This window comes from Lolium perenne, chromosome 7, assembly GCF_019359855.2.
Source record: "Lolium perenne isolate Kyuss_39 chromosome 7, Kyuss_2.0, whole genome shotgun sequence".
Classification (NCBI taxonomy): domain Eukaryota; kingdom Viridiplantae; phylum Streptophyta; class Magnoliopsida; order Poales; family Poaceae; genus Lolium; species Lolium perenne.
Genome location: NC_067250.2, coordinates 97,663,195 through 97,685,444, shown reverse-complemented (window position 1 = coordinate 97,685,444; position 22,250 = coordinate 97,663,195). Strand labels below are relative to the sequence as shown.

The 22,250-nt window shown below is 44.4% G+C and overlaps 3 protein-coding genes across 9 annotated transcripts; all 3 read left to right on the top strand.

Moving 5' to 3' along the window:
• Positions 1-326: 326 nt before the first annotated feature.
• LOC127316548 (probable protein S-acyltransferase 7) lies at positions 327-3,649 on the top strand. The gene is made up of 6 exons (XM_051346965.1): positions 327-499; positions 602-841; positions 1,312-1,494; positions 2,011-2,316; positions 2,511-2,744; positions 2,833-3,649. The coding sequence occupies exons 2-6, from the start codon at positions 728-730 to the stop codon at positions 3,274-3,276; spliced, it is 1,281 nt and encodes a 426-aa protein (XP_051202925.1). The 5' UTR covers positions 327-499; positions 602-727; the 3' UTR covers positions 3,277-3,649.
• Positions 3,650-4,089: 440 nt separating this feature from the next.
• LOC127316549 (pentatricopeptide repeat-containing protein At4g33990-like) lies at positions 4,090-7,441 on the top strand. 2 transcript variants are annotated; one of them, XM_051346966.2, is made up of 2 exons: positions 4,090-6,514; positions 6,912-7,441. In XM_051346966.2, exon 1 carries the CDS (start codon positions 4,170-4,172, stop codon positions 5,985-5,987), a length of 1,818 nt encoding a protein of 605 aa, XP_051202926.1. In that variant the 5' UTR covers positions 4,090-4,169; the 3' UTR covers positions 5,988-6,514; positions 6,912-7,441. The 2 variants fall into 2 exon arrangements, with proteins under 2 accessions (XP_051202926.1, XP_051202927.1); XM_051346967.2 differs by having other exon boundaries at positions 4,090-6,084; positions 6,912-7,436.
• Positions 7,442-8,100: 659 nt separating this feature from the next.
• Positions 8,101-12,828, top strand: LOC127316551 (DNA polymerase zeta processivity subunit). Of its 6 annotated transcripts, none has more exons than XM_051346971.2 (6): positions 8,105-8,311; positions 11,034-11,158; positions 11,264-11,344; positions 11,441-11,553; positions 12,118-12,307; positions 12,449-12,828. In XM_051346971.2, exons 2-6 carry the CDS (start codon positions 11,131-11,133, stop codon positions 12,664-12,666), a joined length of 630 nt encoding a protein of 209 aa, XP_051202931.1. In that variant the 5' UTR covers positions 8,105-8,311; positions 11,034-11,130; the 3' UTR covers positions 12,667-12,828. The 6 variants fall into 6 exon arrangements, with proteins under 6 accessions (XP_051202928.1, XP_071679351.1, XP_051202931.1 ...); XM_051346973.2 differs by lacking the exon at positions 8,105-8,311 and adding an exon at positions 10,498-10,609; XM_051346972.2 differs by lacking the exon at positions 8,105-8,311 and adding an exon at positions 10,636-10,935.
• The last annotated feature ends 9,422 nt before the right edge of the window (positions 12,829-22,250 follow it).

The window sequence follows — 22,250 nt, the reverse complement described above, 5'->3', positions numbered from 1 at the left end:
TTAGACAAACTTAACCTTTGATCAGATAACGGTCATGATTGAATATCCGCCTTAGTGAAAAAGCGGTTAGTTTGAGTGTCTTAAAAAGCTCTATTTCTTTCTAATTCTACTAGTCTTTCTAGGAGTAATTACTATTTCTTCCCAATATCCTACACATTGCATGGGTTTTTTTCAACCAAGTTCAGAACATAGGACTTAACCAAAAAAAATAATATTTTTTTTGCATGGTACCGTGTAACACTTTTCCTAAATACTCGAGTACTAAAGGCTGAAGCCAAGCAGAGGCTATCTGTAAGATCACAAAGACGTTAGGGTTTCATCGGCAAAAGAGATACTACTACAGTCCACAGTCTCTTCAGACTGAAACTTTTCCACCCTTCTTCTCAGCGAGCAAGCACTCGCTTCCTCGGATCCCTAGGTGACATCACCTCGCACCCCGCGACCTCTTGCCCCCTTGATTCCCGAGAAGCTTCCCCTCGCCGTCAACGCTCCTCTCCAGGTACGGGCTCACTCGCCGTCTCCCGCCGTGGCTCGTTTGATCCAGGTCGCCCCCCTTCTCGTTCTGGGATCCGTGAGAACCACCTGCTTCTTGTTCTTGCAGGTGGTGTAGCTTCCATTTCGCTTGATTTCGGAATCTATGAGGTCGCGGCGAGCCGGGCTAAGCTTAGGGTTCTGAAGATTTTGGGGGCTTTGGTGGGTGAACGGAACAGGGAGCGTCTGGCGGTGGATGGAGGGGAGGATGCAGGGGAAGGTGCAGCAGCTGTCGGACTCCAACCGTCGGATCATGGAGGCTGATGCGGCGCCGCCACGGCGCGTGTACCAGGCGTGGAAAGGGAGCAATGTGAGGACTTCTTGCCCTTTTATTCTGGATTCCTGTTTGCGCAGCACTAACTAGTCTGTACGGGCAGGAAGTTTAGGGCTTCATGGTTTTTTCGACTAGTTTAACAATATGGGGCCATGAGTGGTTGGGGCCTTAATGGTGTCTGAGCATTTGTCATTGATGACTGTGATTTTAGGTTTGAATCATATCAATGTGTTTAATTCAGAATGGTAGTGGCTGTTTGTACACTTCATTAGTTCTTATTTCTAAAGGAGTAAACTCATGCTCCTTTCTCTCCATGCATTGTTAAGTTTATCCGCATCTGCACAACTTCACTGTGATCAGAAATGCACTATACAAACTTAGTAGCGGGAAGGGGGACTTTATGTAACTTCATTGTCTTATATTCTTCGATTGTTAAATTCAACATTTATGGTAGTATTATTATCTTCCTCTCATGGCATTCTTTATTTCTTTATGTGTTCCTGCAGATATTTTTTCTTGGAGGGCGACTTATATTTGGGCCTGATGTGAGGTCACTCATCGCCACAGTATGTTTAATTGTAATCCCAGTGATCGTCTTTGCCGCCGTTGTTCCTCAACAGCTTGCCAATGGCTACCAAAACCAAATTGGAGGATGGGTTGCATCTGTATCTATCATCTTTACAGCATATGTAAGTCAATGAGACATGCAGGCAATTAGCTATACGCACATTTATGCCTTTCTCTATTCTGCTCTGGAAATGTGTAGCCATTCCTTGGGCCTTGTAAATGCATCATATGGATGGTCACAACCTTGTCATATGTTACACATCTGCTTTAAAAACTGAAAATCCATTGCATTGGCTTCTGCCGTCTTAAGTTATGCCGCATTTGCTTAGTAGAGAATGTTGTTATCCATTGTGCTTTGTGTGTATTCAAACAGAAGTGCTGTCGTGTCTGTGATTTTTGATCTGTAGCTTGGCAAGATTACAAATTCTATACATCTTGGTGCAGCAATTTCTTACAAATTTTAGTTGGCCTTAGGCCTTATTTTAGTCTTATGGAGGGCTCTGAGCCTTGTATTAGCCTTTTCCTTTCTTTCACCTTGTACGTACTCTTTATATCGGAAAATACAAAAATATAAGCAGTAAGAAACCTACTGTACAGCTTTAAAGAAAGATTACTAAGTTCTATTTTTTGTTATGCAGATTCTTGTTCTTCTACTTCTCACATCTGGCCGTGATCCTGGAATTGTTCCTCGAAATGCCCATCCTCCAGAACCTGAAGACATTGGTGAATCCTCCAACTTGTCAGATTGGCCAGGTGGTCAACATGGCTCGGCTGGTTTACCACTCACCAAGGATGTTGTTGTTAATGGTGCTATAGTTAAGGTCAAATATTGTCATACATGTATGCTTTATCGTCCACCAAGGTGCTCCCATTGCTCAATCTGCAACAACTGTGTCGAACGTTTTGATCATCACTGTCCTTGGGTAGGCCAGTGCATTGGAAAGGTATGCAGTATGCTGTTTTGACATGCCAATTTCATGCTATATGTGAACTATGTTAAGGAAATGGGACAACGAAGAAGAATGGGGACACCTGCAGTTAAATATATATGTTTCCTCTTAATGTTGAGGTGGATAGATGGGCCATAATAACAATACATTTTACTCATTATGGCTTTGAATTCTCTTTTTTTCTGCAGAGAAACTACCGCTTCTTCCTTATGTTTGTATCTTCAGCGACTGTGCTATGCATTTTCGTGTTTGCATTCTGCTGGGTCAACATCGGGAAAATAATGGACACACATGATTGCAAATTAGGCAGAGCTATTCTGAAGTCGCCCATCTCCGCCATTCTCATGTTATACACATTTATTGCTGTGTGGTTTGTTGGAGGATTGACCTCATTCCACCTCTACTTGATTTCCACCAATCAGGTAAGGTTCTTGCCCAGTAAATGTAGTAAGAGTTAGTTCTCTTTTGCAATTTATGTGCAATGCTCATCCAAGAAATTAATAATTGCAGACTACTTATGAGAACTTCCGGTACCGCTACGATCTGAGAACCAATCCTTACAACCGTGGATTGGTCCAGAATTTTGTTGAGACCTTATGTTCAAGGATCCCCAGCTCCAGAAATAATTTCAGGGCAAAAGCTAAGGAGGATTCTGCAGCCTTCACCTCATCGCTTAGCATGGGACGGGTCCTAAGTCCACCGAAGATGAGCGTGGACCTTGAGATGGGCACAAAAAGGCAAGCTGTAGCTGTGGAAGACATGGAGGACATACACAGCCAGATTGGCAGTTCTATGAGACTTGAACAATGCGGCACGGAACCCCCACATTTGGTCGGTCGGAAGGGTTGCTCTGAAATTGCTTCTGACATAGGGACATTCGCAGAAGAGTTTGGCATGGAAGGCAGGTTCAATGAGAGGAAAAAGATCGAGATGCACACAAATGATAATCCTTAGGCTCTTGTCTCACAAATGCCCCCTTAACCTCATGTCGACCTTCATCCCTTGCTCAGAGCGGTAAATCTTCGGAAAGAAGAAGAAATATGTAGGACAAATGGTAGAACAGATATTCGCTATTTTGGCTGAACTTAGATGCTATTTGTAGATTAAGTGGCTGGTAATATTGGCATGATGAACCTGGACAGTTTCACTGGCGCCATCTTTGTTTAGAATGTGTTGCACTGTTAGTGATACCTGTTAGTTCATTTGTTGTAGGTTATGCATGTGTGTGTGTGGCACAGTTATCGCTGATTTACTGAAGTTGTAACTTGTATCATTAACCTCGCAAGTGTATTCTATTGGTCAATTATCTATGTTCGCTTTCTACCAACATCTTGGATCAAAGAGATCACAAATGTCATTTCAGGTTGTGCATGACATTCTAGGAAATGCAATGCTTCTTAAACAATCATGATATGGCTCTGTTAAATGTGCCAGTTCTAGAAATATAACGAAATGACATATAGAATTAGCAAATATTCCTCACAGACTAATTTTTTCCACCGCTCAAGGTTGCTTAGCAACCAGACACTGCATATGACAATGAGTTTGATTTTGCTGAGCAGAAATTTGGAATGTAACTACTTCCAGTACTGATTTTGATTGAATCTCGTTTTTATACATAAATGAGAGGGTGTTTTTTATCATTTTTTTCTAGGGAAAATATTCTTTCACTGCAAAAATATACTTCTGTAATACTCTACTTAACTTTGAAAAGCCACGGTGCCAAAGGCTTTAAGATTCGTGCAGATGCTAGATGACTAGAGCCTTTTTTCTAGGCAAGAGTTGGAACTGCGTCGTTGCATTTGCATACCACATGCCCGACAGAATTCCGGAGAGAAACGAAACCAATGCCGCCGCCCCGGCCGAGCGCCCGCGTCGAGGAGGAGGACAACCTCGTTCGCCTGGCGGCGCGGTGCGTGTCCACGCACCAGCTCGACCAGCTCCATGCCCGCGCCGTCCTCCTCGGCTACGCCCGCAACAGCTTCGTGGCCGCCAAGCTCGTCCGCGCCTTCGCCGACCTCGGCCACCTCCGCCGCGCGCGCGCCGTGGCGGCGGCGCTCGGGGCCTCCGCCAACGCCTTCGTATGGACCGCGCTGGTCCGAGCGCACTCCCAGTCGGACGCCGCCGCGCGCGACGCCGTGGCGCTCTACGCCCAGATGCACCGCGGCTGCCCCGGGATCAAGCCGCTCACCTTCACCGTCTCCTCCGTGCTCAAGGCGGCGGCTCGCCGCAAGATGCTGCCGGAGGGCGAGCAGGTGCACGTGCACGTGTTCAAGAACGGGTTCCAGGCCGACGAACGCATCGCGACGACGTTGGTGGATCTCTACGCCAAGTGCGGCAGGCTGGACGATGCCCGCAGAGTGTTCGACAGGTTGCTCGTCAAGGATGCTCAGCTGTATAACACCATGATTGCTGCGTACATTGAGGCGGGCGACGTGGAGAGTGCGGAAAAGCTGTTTGAGACGATGCCGGAGAAGAATGCATACACGCTTGTGGAGATGGTTAGCGGGTATTCTGCTCGTGGTGATATGGACTCTGCGAAGCGTGTCTTTGAAATAGCACTGGCAAGTGGAGCAGCAAACATGGTCGTGTGCACTGCCATGATATCTGGGTACGCGAAAACTGGCAAAGCTGATGATGCTAGGGCTGTCTTTGATGGAATGAGAGAGCGGGATGTTGCAACCTGGAATGTGATGATTGGCGTGTATTCAGGTGCTGGTCGGGCTGCAGAGGCAGTGGATCTCTTCAAGATTATGCTGGAGAGTAGAGCAAGCCCGAAGGTGGAGCCAAATCACACTACAATATCAGTTGTGGCAGCTGCATGCGCGCAATGTGGGTTACCGACTCAAGCTAGCTGGATACAGGATTACGTGGACAGTTGTCGCACGATGTTGTTGAACAACCATACTGTAGCAGCCCTCATTGATATGCACTCAAAGTGTGGCAATATAGAGAAGGCACTGGACTTGTTTTGCAGGTGGACACAAAGAGATCTGATCTGTTACAGTTCTATGATCTCTGCGCTGGGCATGCATGGCCGCGGAAAGGACGCAATTTCTGTTTTCAACGAGTTGCTTGAAGATGGGTTCGACCCTGATGGCATCTGTTTTGTGTCAGTCCTGAATGCTTGCAGTCATACAGGACTGTTGGATGAGGGACGCCAATACTTTCAGATGATGAATGATGAGTATCACATTATTCCTACTGTAGAGCACTATCTGTGTGTGGTGGACTTGCTTGGTCGTGCCGGATGCATTGATGAAGCTTACCAAATGATCGACCATGAGATGCCAACGGATTTCCAACAACATGCTGGTATTTGGGGCGCTCTGCTAAGTGCTTGTAGGACTTACTCAAATGTGGAGATTGGGGAGGTGGCCGCGAGTCACCTGTTCAAGTTGGAACCAAATAACATGGGAAATTATGTTCTGCTTTCAAATATATATGCAAAGGCAGAGAAGTGGGATGGAGTCCAAAAAGTTCGAACCCTCATGAGGAGACAAGGAATTCAAAAGCCGCCTGGGTGGAGCCAAGTTGATGCTGAAGGAAGTCTTAGAGAATTTATGACTAGTGAGCTTCATGACAATGTGCTAGAGCCAGTCATGGAGATACTGAATTGGGAGCTCAAGGATCATGGTTACACCCCAATCATAGAAGTTGAATGAAGAGTTGAAGATGCCTGTTTTTCAAGAGTGTTATTCTCAAGTTTGATTGTCTATGCCATCAAAACTAGTCATTTCTGCATAATAGATCCATCTCCATGTTAGCTCCCTGCTCTCTGTTGCATTAACAAAGAACAGATATGCCATCTAAATTCCATTTTTAATGATCTAAGAACAGGACTTGTGGGCTGTGGTGGCCAAATTTACCGTTTAGAACATTTCTGAGCCCCGGACCATTCCGGAATCATATCTAAGCCTACAAGACTTGTCTGTAGCCAGTCACAAGGAATCACGCAGTTTTCATAGGCGTCGCACATTCGATAGTCCAAATCATAGTGCATACATTCCTACACCACAATGTTTAGTTTTGGAAGTCAAAAGTAGAACCACAAAGGTCTTATGAGCACACAATCTTATTGGATCGTATCATATATTCTTAGAAGCCATGTGGTGGTTATTGCTAGGCATGTGGAGTGCAAGTGTACAAAAGGAATGTCAAATAAGAGCTAGTGCACGAACTTTTCCGCGCGGTATGAGATTTCCCTTCTGTTTTGTACGCCTTTTTGCTCTTGGTTCTTGCTCATTACCACTGTCAACTATGTCGCAGCTACCACCTTGAAGCCTTGGCAGAATCTCCGAAATCAGTAACAGATTTGTAACTTTGGTGCCTAATGCTAACTTATCCAAATCTTCTGTGGTTACTTTCAGAGATACTAGCTGACGCCTTTTTGTAGTTTCCTCTCTTTAGTATTGCCAATGAACACATGGCAGATTAGCAGCGTGTTTTTTCCCTTTCACCACAAAATTAACTCTGGTTAATTTTTGTATATCTGTTTTCTTCTGTCAACACATTATACACTAATGCAAATCATCAACTTGCTCCAGATGTATTCTTTTGTGTAAGTTAACAAAAGCCATGTTTTGCAGGGTGCTATGAAGGAATGGTGAAGCATATATTCAGCATCAAATTTCAGATTACTGGCACCACATGTAGTGTCCCTTGGTGTTGCCCAAAGTCCAAATTCCTCGAGTAAAAAGCTCAAGGCTGTTGCAACTGGGAAGAAAAGATGAGGAAGAATATGAGCACCTCTGTTATTTTAGATGACTCTGCTGGTTCAGGAATCTATTGATTCCTCCTCTGTGGCCTATATAAACTCAGGGCAGTTGCATGGTCTGCTCCCAACGTAAGAAGCATGTTGTGTACTGTAGAGGAAGTGGAGAGGGTTCTTCAAGGACTTTCATCTCCTTCTCCCTCAAAGGCCTCCAACGGAGTACTTTGAGCGAGATGAAGAGGGCAGCTCCTTAGTGTCGAAATCCACTCAATTGTCCGGTAAATTTCTAATGCTGATGTACGTACCCGGGACATGCTTTGTTGTTCGATGGAGTACCCGCTCTGCTGCAGATGGTATGAATGGACTATATGAAATTTTCATTCTAAAAATTATGCTCCTTCTGTTCCATAATCTAAGGCGTGACAGTCAAAGTTTAATTTTGACAAACAATTTCATTAACAATTTGTGAGTTATATGATACAAATTTTATATCATTGTATTCATATTTGGAAACACTTCACCAACGATATAACTTTTGTTTCTTGTAATTCTAAATTATTGGCCAAAGTTGTGCTTTGACTTAGGTCACGTCTTAGATTTTGGGGCATATGGAGTCTCATCATATATCAAATACAAGGTGAACAACACTTGCTAGTGCGATGTACATAGTGACTTCATCAATCTTCGGTCTCCGCAATTCTGGTATTCAGGTGCAATGTGTCTTCGTGTTTGGATTTGGTGTTACTTGAAAAAAGAATCTTGCAAATAGTTACGCATCAGTTATTTTCTTATTCTAAATCTCGTTTTATCTTATGATTCTTTTATTTACATATTTTTATCTTAGAGTCGGGGCATCGCGTCGTTGCATCTTCTGTCTGACATTATCACATCCTTTCCATGATGCTGAATTAAGAAAGAAACACAGAAATAGACGTGGAAAGAAGTTAGCCTTTGTTATTGGACCCCTGGACGTTGGATCCTTCTTGGATGGCCCAGATATGTCGCTACGCCAGCAGCCAGCAGCCAGCAGCCGGCAGCTCAACCTTTCCTTCGTTTCGTACCCCTCGCTCGACCCCCTTCGCCGCCGCCGCAGAAACCCCACCGCTCCCATCCCACCGCCGCCGCCGGTCACCCGCCTCCGTCCGAAGCACGCTCACCGGACGCTCTCACGAGGCGAAGGAGTTCGCCTTCTTTCGTAGGCCCCCTCCTTCTTGCCTCCGCCAACTGCCGCGGCGTGAGGACCCATCAAGCATCAAGGCCTTATTCCTCTTGGTGGTAAGGAAGCCCTAGCTTTCCTGGATTGTTGTTCGTGCCATTTCTCGTCTACTAGTAGCATTCTCTTTCCGGAAGAGAAATATCGAATCCTCCACCCACCCCCATGACCTGTCGTGATCTGTGCAAATTGTGCAATTTATTGTGAATTTAACTTGGAATGGTCGGACCCGATAATAACCTGCAAACATGGTGAATTCATGATCTAGTACTACTCAATATAAAGCATAATCTCTTGTGCGTTCCTCGTTGTTCTTATGCTATGGCCATTTGATGTCTGATATCTCGTGGTGAGCGTTGTTGCTGGCCTGCTGTTGGCACTTTATTTTCAAGTTTGCTCGAGTTCAGCAGCAGGTGTAGATAGAATAGGTGGCAATACTTTTCCCATGCGTGGTTTTTCCAGTCATCTTGTAGAGAAATGTTTGTTATGTTATTGCTGATGGATATGTGGAATCACTCCAGTTCGAATAGAAATGATTTCTTATGCCAGGTTCCCTTAATGTAGGTTTCAGTGCCGGGTGACAGTCTCCTGAATCATCCTATTGCTTCATGCTGTGACCGCTCTACTCCATCAAGGATATAGATGTGCTTTTTGTCACGAATGCTCAATGGGAAGACTCGATCCTTCTCCACTATCAAAAACTCTTTCTCTCAAAGTACACATGTCCTTCCCGTCCCAATTCCCCGCCTCACCCACCGAAATCTCCCCGTCCTCCTCTCCTATGCAACCGTCTCCGGCCTTCTGCTCAAGATACCCCTTCTCCACTCCATCCTTCGCTCACTCTCCTCGGGGCCTGTCCCATCTCTCTCCCTCTCGTTCCTCTCCCTACTCCGCCGGTCTGGCCACATGCCCCTCGATAACTACTCCCTTTGCGCTGCTCTTGGTACTGCCGCCCGCATGCCCTCTGTCGTTGCTGGTGTCCAGCTCCATGCCCTTTCTGAGAAACTCGGTCTAGGTTCTGATACCTTTGTCCTCAACACTCTTATCAACATGTACTTGGCTTGTAGTTATCCATCTGCTGCAAGGTCAGTTCTTGATTCTGCTCCCCAGGGAGCATCTGATACTGTTTCCTGGAATACAATCATTGCTGGATACGTGCGTGGTGGGCTGCCTAAGAAGGCTTTGCAGGCTTTTATCCAAATGGCCAACGGGCAAGTTAGGCTGGATGATGTCACCTTGCTGAATGCTCTAGTTGCTTGTGCAAAAACATGCACTATGGAGGTCGGAAAACTGTGTCATGCACTACTTGTGATGAATGGTTTTGAGGTTAACTGTTATATGGGTTCCTCTTTGATCAGTATGTATGCAAAATGTGGGCTGGTTGAAGATGCTCGCAGGGTTTTTGATCGAATGCCTGAGAGGAATGTGGTTTGCTGGACCTCAATGATCTCCGGATATACACAGCTAGGTAAGTCTAAAGAGGCTGTTAAGCTATTCAGAGACATGCAGATTGCTGGAATGAAACCTGATGACGCAACAATTGCTACTGTTGTATCTTCGTGTGGCCAGATGGGAGCACTGGACTTGGGACGCTATGTCCATGCTTACTGTGATGTTCATGGTTTAGGAAAGGGCATTTCCTCCAGAAATTCATTTATTGACATGTACTCAAAGTGTGGTGATGTCAAAAAGGCCTACGAGATATTTCGTGGAATGGTCAGGCGGGATGGTTTTTCCTGGACGGTGATGATAATGGGCTTTGCTGTGAATGGCCTCTCTGGTGAGGCACTAGATTTGTTTGCACAGATGGAAGAAGAGGGTGAAGTCATGCCAAATGAGATCACTTTCTTGGGTGTCTTAACTTCTTGCAGCCATCAAGGGCTAGTTGAACAAGGATACCATCACTTTTATCGCATGTCCAAGATTTACAGTATTGCCCCGAGGATTGAACACTACGGATGCATGGTCGATCTCTTGGGGCGTGCAAAGCTATTTGCAGAGGCACGGCAATTCATTGAAGATATGCCAATCGCCCCTGATGTGGTAATATGGCGGTCGTTGTTGTTTGCCTGCAGAGCCTGTGGAGAGGTGGGAATTGCAGAGTATGCAGCGGAAAGGATCCAAGAGTTGGAGCCAAACATGTGTGGAGAGAATGTTTTACTTTCTAATGTCTATGCTACCGCATCAAGGTGGGTTGATGCGAGTAAACTGAGGACAAGGATGCACAGTAGCAGAGTGACTAAGCGACCTGGTTGCTCTTTCATTGAAGTGGACGGATATGTGCACGAGTTCTTTTCAGGAGACGATTCACATTTTGAGACTGAAGCCATATACAACATTCTTTTAGGGATTAATGCGCTGTTAGTAGCAGAGTCCTTCCTGATGTGAAAGCTAATATATTTCTGTGGAAACCGTACTTGTTGTTCTATGATTTTCTATTTATGAAATGACAAAATCTGTAGTATGTCTACATATATGCATTTCCATCAGATGCTGGGAGTTTTCTCCAGACGTTACAGCATTAGCAATTTTAGTGTCCAATTGAGTGTACACTATTATCCTTATTTTATTGGCAATAATGTCTGAAAATGTTTCCTTCTGTACTGTTAACTTTGCCAGGTAATAGTTCAATACCCAAGAGGGTTTGCTGAGTTTGTACCATGTCAAAAGAAATTAGCTATCAATTGTATGGTTTTACCTGTTCTTCTATCGTGCTGTTGCCTGACAGTATATTTTTTTTTAGAATCTACTAACCCAGCTATGATTTCTCTGTCTTGAATTCAGGGTATCTTGTGCCCACTCACCTGTATACTCTTCGAATGTAAACCACCAGTCTGACAGGTTCCTACACTCCAGAATTTAGTCATTTACCAACTGAGCAATGGATCGGAAGAATCAAACTCCACAGGGTAAAGTGCTTATGGTTAATTCGTTTTGTTGCTCTGTAAGCTGGAGTTTATGTTTGAACAGTTACCTACTGTCCTCTTGGCTAAAAATTTGGTTGGCTTTAAAAGGTCAAATTGCACAAGTGGTTGTTGAATTTCTAGAAGTAGCTGTCAGCTGCATTGTCTTCCTCAAAGGATTCTATCCTGCTCGTAAGAATTCCTCAGTTTTGTGTTTAAGCCACATTGTTAACTTTGCTGTTTGTGATTTTTTTCGATTGACATGGATTAAACACAATACATGTTTAGGTGCATTTGAGAGGAGAAGGTACATGAATGTAGTTGTCCAGAAAGCTGTGCATCCCCAGCTTGCTGGCTATATCCACTCTGTGACTGCTGGCCTTCTACCTTTCATACAGAAGGTGTGTTTTATTCCATTGGTTCTTCGTCCACCTGCAATGAAACACGCTCTAAAAGTAACCGTATTATTTATAAAGAAATCACTACAGCTGCTGCCGTGAATTTTGAAGTTTCCAAAAATAGTCCATGCTTGCTATACTTGAGTTTTTTTACCTCATGCGATGTCGTAGTTGTCAATTGGATGAACTTAACTACCTAAAAAAATTATACGATCTTAGGAGTGTCACCCTTTTGTTGCTTTTCTTTTATGTGTGATTTTGAAATTCAGCCATCTTTCTTCATGACATGTGTAGGGTAACTCAATTGGTTATGTAACTTGCATTGCTGCTTGAGCCTTGAAGTCTTGCACAATTGTATTTTGAGCATATGACCGCTGCATACTTGGCTCGTGTATCATGTCACATGCACGAAGGAAACTAAATATAACAAGTTGGCTCTTAACTTTATGCTGGAGCGACAACTTCGAGATCTCAGGATCCCCTGGTGTTCAAACGGTCTCCATTGTAGTATACAAGTTCCAATTTGGTTATCTCTTGGTAACTAACCATAGTTTTGTTGCAACCCAGGGACTTGTTGAGAGGGTCGTAGTCATCTTCTATGACAAAGATCACATACCGATCGAGAAGTTTGTGTTCAAGCTTGCAGTGAGCCAATCCTACGGCTCAAACTTAGAGCAGTCCAGCCTGGAATTCGCCCTGCGGGCGTTCCTGATCAAGCTGACCGTCGCCGAACCTCTAACGAAACCCCTTCCACCAGGTAGTTGGCGCCCTCTCTTTCCTTGGAAATTTTAACGACCATCAAGTGATATATTATTATCTTAAAGGCGGACAGCAAGAGCCATAACTATTACCATACCATGAGAACTCATAAGGGACGTAACATGCTTGCTTGTGGTAGATAGCAGCTGGGAGATCGCGGCCTACTTCCGATCCCTCCCCACGGATGGCGTCAAGGACAATGAGCAGGACGCTCAGATGTGGATCCCTACCGACACCAAGATGTGGATGCAGCCGCCGCAGATCACCCCCATCAAGTCGATGGGCTGCGACCCTCTGAAGATGCAGCTCTACCTAGAGCAACCTAACCTTGCAGAGGCTAAGGATCCCGCTCCGTAACACAATGTAGATGTATCTTTTGACGAACAAGGCTCCGTCCCTCTTATCCTGGACCTGATCTTATTGCTGAAATTCGCTGCTTTCTCTTATACCGCCGTTAGGCTGTTGTTCCTGATGATGGATTGGTTAAGAGCATAGTATGAACGAAAACCCATTTGTGAATTTGACAAGGCTCATCTCGTCTGCGTTTACAGTACCGCTGTTCTCTTTTGCTGTGGCTGCTGTATGAACTCTAGAGTGAGTCTGAACAAGGGGGGATGCTGGAGCTGTTTTGGCAGATGTCCTTGGGAGGAGGAAAAGACAGAGAAGAGAAGAGGATCCTACTGAGAAAGCGCAGCAAAACAAATGACGCAATCAACTCAGCACTACACAGATACGTACAGTACACCCGGCATGAGTCATGAGAGAGACAGATCGAACAGGAGTGTGCAGATGAGGTCACGAAACCAAAGGTACATGTATATGTGTGTGATGTGCTACGATTCGGGTCTAGTGCCAATCAGCGACCGCATCGCATCATTCCTTTTCTTCATTCTTCGCAGGCACGCGCGCTACACGCACCTTGGATTCGGCCTCCGTTGTTTGGGCGAGAGTGCGTGCAGAAAAGAATGTTGTGATGCCCTGATGCGACGCGACGCAGGCGTACGTCCTGCCGCAGCCACATGTTGCTTTGCTAGCCTGTCTCGTACTATTCTCGTTTTACTGCTGTACCCTGCTGCTGCGGTCCGCTGGCCTTCTCGTCTTTGGACTGACAAACGGGCGTACACAGCTTCACCACGCGCCTTTTTCACAAAACTGACCTAAAGTTAAAAGGATTTTGAAAAATAAACTATTGGTGAAATAAATTCACGGATTTAACCCTTTTGTGTGATGTCGTTTTTTTTGCTGCGCCCCAACCATGGCGTGGCACAATGGGGTGTCACGCCCTAGCCTACGGCGCCACACAATGATGTGCCACGCCGTGGAGACATGCGTGACACAAAAGGATAGATCTGTGAATTTGTTTTGCAGAAGGTTTACTTTTAAATTTGTTTCAAGATTAGGTTATTTTTGTCCAAAATGCCTCACGATGCGTGACCCGCTTCCTCGACAGCATCTTCTCCTACTTTTTTTTGTTACCACTTGCAGTATTTGATAACATATGTGTGCTAGCTAGGTCCAAAAGAAAACATTTGTGTTACTTTTTTCGGCTAGGGTGGAAACCCTAGTGCCACCGCCACCTCATCCCTCCCTCGTTGTTGTTGGCAATGAGGTCGGGCAAAGCTCGAAAGCGACTGGCTGTGTGGGACTTGTTCTCGTGCAATTAGGCTCAAGGACCTCATGGCGGAAGGAGTGGCAGGCCCAGAAAAATATTGAAGGGTGCGTACTCCCCCCCCCCCCCCCCCAAAAAAAATCGCACTAGACCTTATGCAATAAAAAAATGCCAAATAAACATTCCCTCCGTTCCAAAAAAATTTTGATAAATAAAAATTTAGAATGGAGGAAGTTCCAATAGTATTGGAAAATTTTCTGCCTCATCTTTTTAGAATTTAAACAACCCATCTATTTTTTTTTATCTTGTGATAAATTCTTTCTAGATGGTAATCTACCATAAATAAATTGAAAAGTGGTGATGGTTTTTTTTTTGGCAACAACTAGTGATGGAAATGGTTTAGCTAAGGGAACCATAAACTCTTGATTTAATAGAGAACAAAGAAAATAGCATGTGTTTTTTTTTCCAACAATCTTAACCGATTTGTGTTTATCTGGACAAAATTCATCAATTCACCAGAGCAGCGTACATAAGCTAGTTATTTACTATGCGCCACAGCTTTGGATCGTGCACTACTGGGTTGAGCAACATATCTAGCATGCATCTTTGTTGGCTGAGCCTGCAAGCATTCCAGCGGAGCGGGAGCAGAGGAATCGGCGACACAGGGGTGGGAAGGGGGTGATCCGATGAAGCGGGTCTGGGCGGGCAGGAGTTGAGGCCGGAAAGGGCGGCTGCCGGAGTTAGGTCTTGCTTTTCCTCATTCCGTTGGGAGAGTCGAGAGGAGAAGCGCACGCTTGCCCTATCGGCCGCCTCCTCACGCGCGCCTATATGATTGGAGGAGACGAATAACGTAGGAGAAAACTCCAAACTAGGCCACGGCCTAAATCACGCGCGCCTATATGATTTGTTTCAAGATTGGGTTATTTTTGTCCAAATTGCCTCACCACGCGTGACCCGCTTCCTCGACAGCGTCTTGTCCTACTTTTTTTTGTTACCATTTGCAGCTATGTCCAAAAGAAAACATTTGTGTTACTTTTTTCGACTCTGGTGGAAACCCTAGTGTCACCGCTACCTCGTCCCTCCCTCGTTGTTGTTGGCAATGAGGTCGGGCAAAGCTCGAAAGCGATTGGCTGTGTGGGACTTGTTCTCGTGCAATTAGGCTCAAGGACCTCATGGCGGAAGGAGTGGCAGACCCAGAAAAATATTGAAGGATGTGTACTCCCCCCCCCCCCCCCCCTCAATTTTTTTGCACTAGACCTTATGCAATAAAAAAATGCCAAATAAATATTCCCTCAGTTCCAAGAAAAAAATTGATAAATGTAAGGGTACATTGCCCCTATGTGTGGTTTTGGTAATTAATGACAACCCCTATGGACTAATGTTTTCATTGAGTTTATATGAAGGAATATTTCATAGGTACTACTTGCTCTCCATGTGTTGGATTCAAGTATGGATGCCATGAAGATAAAGATATACCTTGTGTATTGGCATCAAGATCATCGGTATGAAGATATATATGTGATATGATCAAGAAGAAGAAATGAAGATGGAGTTCTTATGTGGAACTCAATATTATCCATGCTCTATCTTAAGTGAGTATGAGAAGATACAAGGTTGAGTTGGGCAAGTTCAAGATGAGCATCTTGAGTGGATCACATGCTTGAAGCTTGCCGTCCATTTGGTGATAGTGGACATATGAAGATGTGCTTCAATGAAGCTTTCCCATCATAGTGTATGGGGGAGCATTTGTGAGTATACACGAAGCGACAAATGATCAAGTGATGGGATGCGCAAGGCAAAGGTATGACCTTGATAGGTTTTCCTTTTACCGGTCTCGTGGTGGTTGATGGGAGACCGGATTATAGGATAGATAGCCGCACTATTAAGAGGGGCTTTCGGTTGGGTAACTTGACCACATCGTCTTAGGGAGCTCAATCCTTTGCATACTTTGCATATTCTTATTGCTTCTTGGTATTTCTCGGTGTGAGGTTCTTGAGCTTGTTGCTAGCTTTACAACAAGCCCAAGTTCATCGAAAACGGAGTTCGCATGCATCTTCTATTGCGTTTTCAAGGTTGGGCGATTTTACCGGTTATTCATAATATAAGGTTCTACCTTTTATATTCATGATAAAATCCCCTCCTACAGATTCTTGAGTTTTCACTTTCCATAAGATAGCATTTGTTGTTATCTTCCAAACAAAATTGGTTTCATGCGATTCGGAGTTCGGGAGCATTAGTTATTAAAGAAAAGGAAAAAGGAGAAAAGAAGAAAAAGAAAAAAAAAGGGGAAGGAGCCAGCCGGATCGGGACGGCGCCGGCCCACCTGGAAAACCGGCCTGGGAACCGGTGCCATCCGGGCGGAGTACCGTGGGCCTGGCCGCCCCATCCGGCCCAGCTCCCGGTTATCAACCGGCCCGCCGGCCGCCACCCCGGCCGACCGGGCTCCTCGGACCGGGCCACACCGCCCACGCGGCCCGCCCGCCGCCCCGCGCCCCCTTGCTCCCTGCCGCCCCAGCGCGGCCTGCTCCTCTTCCGGTCGGTGGCCCGGCTGGGCCGGATGGCTGGCCGGCCTCCTCAGCCCAGCATCCGGTCAGCCGGCTGGGCCGCCGGCCTGGGACGTTTTTAGAGCTTTTTTTTGCCCGTTTTCTTGTCTTTTTCCCCCCCAACAGTTTTATTTGCTCCTACCTATAAATAGACCCTTCTTCCACCTTGAGCAAATAGTTCTTCCCATTCTCTCTCCTCCATTGCTACTATTTGAAGAACTTGCTCTCCCCCTTGATTCCTCCAACCGTTCTTGCTCATATTTGAGGATTTGAGAGAGGAGATCTAGATCTACACTTCCACCAAACCGTTTCTTCTCTAAGTGAGGGAATCTCTTGGGATCTAGATCTTGGAGTCTTTGGTTGACTTTCCCCCTTGTTCTTCCTCTCCAATCTCATCCTAGCATTCGTTGCTTTGGTGGGATTTGAGTGTGAAGGACTTGAACACCTCCGGTGTTCTTGCTTTGCATCATTGCATAGTGTTGAGCTCTCCACCACGATTTGTTCGAGTGAGAGACCGTGAGCTTGTTACTCTTGGAGGGTGGCCTCCTAGTTGGCTTGGTGGGTGTCCCGGTGATCTCTTCGTGGAAGATTGTGAAGGGGCCCGGGCTTCTCCTTCGTGGAGCTTGTGAAGTGGTTGTGGAGCTTGCCATCTCCGGAGCGGAGTGATGGCGTGTATTTCACACGTTCGTTGGGCAACCCCAAGAGGAAGGTATGATGCGCACAGCAGCAAGTTTTCCCTCAGAAAGAAACCAAGGTTTATCGAACCAGGAGGAGCCAAGAAGCACGTTGAAGGTTGATGGCGGCGGGATGTAGTGCGGCGCAACACCAGAGATTCCGGCGCCAACGTGGAACCTGCACAACACAACCAAAGTACTTTGCCCCAACGAAACAGTGAGGTTGTCAATCTCACCGGCTGCTTGTCAGAATAAAGGATTAACCGTATTGTGTGGAAGATGATTGTTTGCAGAAAACAAGAAACAAAGATTGCAAGAGATTGTATTTCAGTAAAGAGAATTGGACCGGGGTCCACAGTTCACTAGAGGTGTCTCTCCCATAAGACGAACAGCATGTTGGGTGAACAAATTACAGTTAGGCAATTGACAAATAAAGAGAGCATGACCATGCACATACATATCATGATGAGTATAGTGAGATTTAATTGGGCATTACGACAAAGTACATAGACCGCCATCCAACTGCATCTATGCCTAAAAAGTCCACCTTCAGGTTATCATCCGAACCCCTCCAAAGATTAAGTTGCAAAGCAACAGACAATTGCATTAAGTATGGTGCGTAATGTAACTAGTGACTACATCCTTGAACATAGCACTAATGTTTTATCCCTAGTGGCAAAGACAACACAACCTTAGAACTTTCACATCGCGTCCCAGGTGTCAATGCAGGCATGAACCCACTATCGAGCATAAATACTCCCTCTTGGAGTTACAAGCATCTACTTGGCCAGAGCATCTACTAGTAACGGAGAGCATGCAAGATCATAAACAACACGTAGATATAACTTTGATAATCAACATAACAAGTATTCTCTATTCATCGGATCCCAACAAACGCAACATATAGAATTACAGATAGATGATCTTGATCATGTTAGGCAGCTCACAAGATCCGACAATGATAGCACAATGGGGAGAAGACAACCATCTAGCTACTGCTATGGACCCATAGTCCAGGGGTAGACTACTCACACATCACACCGGAGGCGACCATGGCGGCGTAGAGTCCTCCGGAGATGATTCCCCTCTCCGGCAGGGTGCCGGAGGCGATCTCCCTGGATCCCCCGAGATGGGATCGGCGGCGGCGGCGTCTCCGGGAAGGTTTTCCGTATCGTGGCTCTCGGTGCGGGGTTTTCGTCACGGAGACTTTTTATAGGCGAAAGGGCAGGTCAAGAGGCGGCACGGGGGCCCCACACCACAGGGCCGCGCGGCCAAGGGGGCCGCGCCGCCCTAGGGTGTGGCCCTCCGTGGCCCCTCTTCGTCTCTCCTTCGGACTTCCGGAAGCTTCGTGAGAAAATAGGCCCCTGGGCTTTGATTTCGTCCAATTCCGAGAATATTTCCTTACTAGGATTTCTGAAACCAAAACAGCAGAAACAAAGAATCGGCACTTCGGCATCTGGATAATAGGTTAGTTCCAGAAAATGCACGAATATGACATAAAGTGTGCATAAAACATGTAGAGAACATCAATAATGTGGCATGGAACATAAGAAATTATCGATAAGTCTGAGACGTATCAGCATCCCAAAGCTTAGTTCTGCTCGTCCCGAAGCAGTAAAACGATAACACGTATAATTTCTGGAGTGACATGCCATCATAATCTTGATCATACTATTTGTAAAGCATATGTAGTGAATGCAGCGATCAAAACAATGTATATGACATGAGTAAACAAGTGAATCATATAGCAAAGACTTTTCATGAATAGCACTTCAAGACAAGCATCAATAAGTCTTGCATAAGAGTTAACTCATAAAGCAATAATTCAAAGTAAAAGGTATTGAAGCAACACAAAAGAAGATTAAGTTTCAGCGGTTGCTTTCAACTTGTAACATGTATATCTCATGGATATTGTCAACATAGAGTAATATAATAAGTGCAATAAGCAAGTATGTAGGAATCAATGCATAGTTCACACAAGTGTTTGCTTCTTGAGGTGGAGAGAAATAGGTGAACCGACTCAACATTGAAAGTAAAAGAATGGTCCTCCATAGAGGAAAAGCATCGATTGCTATATTTGTGCTAGAGCTTTGATTTTGAAAACATAAAGAGAGCATAAAAATAAAGTTTTGAGAGGTGTATGTTGTTGTCAACGAATGGTAGCGGGTACTCTAACCCCCTTGCCAGACAAACCTTCAAAGAGCGGCTCCCATTTTATTTTATTTTGGGTGGCACTCCTTCCAACCTTTCTTTCACAAACCATGGCTAACCGAATCCTCGGGTGCCTGCCAACAATCTCATACCATGAAGGAGTGCCTTTTTATTTTAGTTTTATTATGATGACACTCCTCCCAACCTTTGCTTACACAAGCCATGGCTAACCGAATCCTTCGGGTGCCGTCCAACAATCACATACCATGGAGGAGTGTCTATTTTTGTTAATTAATTTGGGACCGGGAATCCCATTGCCAGCTCTTTTTGCAAAATTATTGGATAAGCGGATGAAGCCACTAGTCCATTGGTGAAAGTTGCCCAACAAGATTGAAAGATAAACACCACATACTTCCTCATGAGCTATAAAACATTGACACAAATCAGAGGTGATAAATTTTGAATTGTTTAAAGGTAGCACTCAAGCAATTTACTTTGGAATGGCGGAAAATACCATGTAGTATAGGTAGGTATGGTGGACACAAATGGCATAGTGGTTGTCTCAAGTATTTTGGATGCATGAGAAGTATTCCCTCTCGATACAAGGTTTAGGCTAGCAAGGCTTATTTGAAACAAACACAAGGATGAACCGGTGCAGCAAAACTCACATAAAAGACATATTGAAAACATTATAAGACTCTACACCGTCTTCCTTGTTGTTCAAACTCAATACTAGAAATTATCTAGACCTTAGAGAAACCAAATATGCAAACCAAATTTTAGCATGCTCTATGTATTTCTTCATTAATGGGTGCAAAGCATATGATGCAAGAGCTTAATCATGAGCACAACAATTGCCAAGTATCACATTACCCAAGACATTTATAGCAATTACTACATGTATCATTTTCCAATTCCAACCATACAACAATTTAACGAAGAAGAAACTTTGCCATGAATATTATGAGTAGAAACCAAGGACATATTTGTCCATATGCTACAGCGGAGCGTGTCTCTCTCCCATAAAGTGAATGCTAGGATCCATTTTATTCAAACAAAACAAAAAAAACAAAAACAAACCGACGCTCCAAGAAAAAGCACATAAGATGTGATGGAATAAAAATATAGTTTCAGGGGAGGAACCTGATAATGTTGTCGATGAAGAAGGGGATGCCTTGGCATCCCCAAGCTTAGACGCTTGAGTCTTCTTGATATATGCAGGGGTGAACCACCGGGTGCATCCCCAAGCTTAGAGCTTTCACTCTCCTTGATCATGTTGCATCATACTCCTCTCTTGATCCTTGAAAACTTCCTCCACACCAAACTCGAAACAACTCATTAGAGGGTTAGTGCACATTATAAATTGACATATTCAGAGGTGACACAATCATTCTTAACACTTCTGGACATTGCATAATGCTACTGGACATTAGTGGATCAAAGAAATTCATCCAACATAGCGAAAGAGGCAATGCGAAATAAAAGGCAGAATCTGTCAAAACAGAACAGTTCGTATTGACGAATTTTAAAATGGCACCAGACTTGCTCAAATGAAAATGCTCAAATTGAATGAAAGTTGCGTACATATCTGAGGATCATGCACGTAAATTGGCTTAATTTTCTGAGTTACCTACAGGGAGGTGGACCCAGATTCGTGACAGCAAAGAAATCTGGAACTGTGCAGTAATCCAAATCTAGTACTTACTTTTCTATCAACGGCTTAACTTGGCACAACAAAACACAAAACTAAGATAAAGAGAGGTTGCTACAGTAGTAAACAACTTCCAAGACACAAAATAAAAACAAAGTACTGTAGGTAAAACATGGGTTGTCTCCCATAAGCGCTTTTCTTTAACGCCTTTCAGCTAGGCGCAGAAAGTGTGTATCAAGTATTATCAAGAGATGGTGCACCGTTATCATGAGCTCCCCCATCCATAGTGGTACTAAGGGCTTTGTCAATTTTAGGCCTATAATAATACTTCTTTGGTCTAGGCACTTTAGAGACATACATAAACTTTTGCTCCTTACCCACATAAGCTTTCTCCTTATATTTAAGAGAAGAAAATGTTGAACCCAAGGTTCCCATAGCCTTTTCAAGTTCGTCAATCCTATTGATTTGATCATCATGGACAGCATTAGTTCCTAGGACACTAATTCTTTCATCAATTCCTCCTAAGGATTTATCAAGTTCATCGGTTTTATCAAGTAATATTTCCAATTTAGCTTCAATACTTGGAAAATTTTTCTCTATGGTTTCCAATTTTTTCATAACATCTTCAAGAGAGATTTCAGTTTTAACTTTATCAACAGGGGGTATTCCAAATAAACTCTCAATAATGCAGCTAGCTTCTAATGCAGGAGTACTTAGGAAGTCACCTTTTGCGAGACTATCAAGAACATATCTATTCCAGCTAGAGATACCAACATAAAAATTCCTGAGTAAAATAATGGTGGAGTGCTTCTTAGTGCATCTATTATGAGCATCGCTAATTCTATACCAAGCATCTCTCAAACATTCTCCCCCTCGTTGCTTAAACGTGCGAACTTCAATTTCAGGATTACTCATTTTAGTAGCAGTAAATAAAGCAAACTAGATAAAGTAAATGCAAGTAAACTAATTTTTTTTGTGTTTTTGATATAGCAAACAAGATAGCAAGTAAAGTAAAACTAGCAACTAATTTTTTTGTATTTTGATTTAGCGCAGCAAACAAAGTAGTAAATAAAACTAAGCAAGACAAAAACAAAGTAAAGAGATTGAGAAGTGGAGACTCCCCTTGCAGCGTGTCTTGATCTCCAAACGGCGCCTTAAAAATATGCTTGATGGCGTGTATTTCACACGTTCGTTGGGCAACCCCAAGAGGAAGGTATGATGCGCACAGCAGCAAGTTTTCCCTCGTAAAGAAACCAAGGTTTATCGAACCAGGAGGAGCCAAGAAGCACGTTGAAGGTTGATGGCGGCGGGAT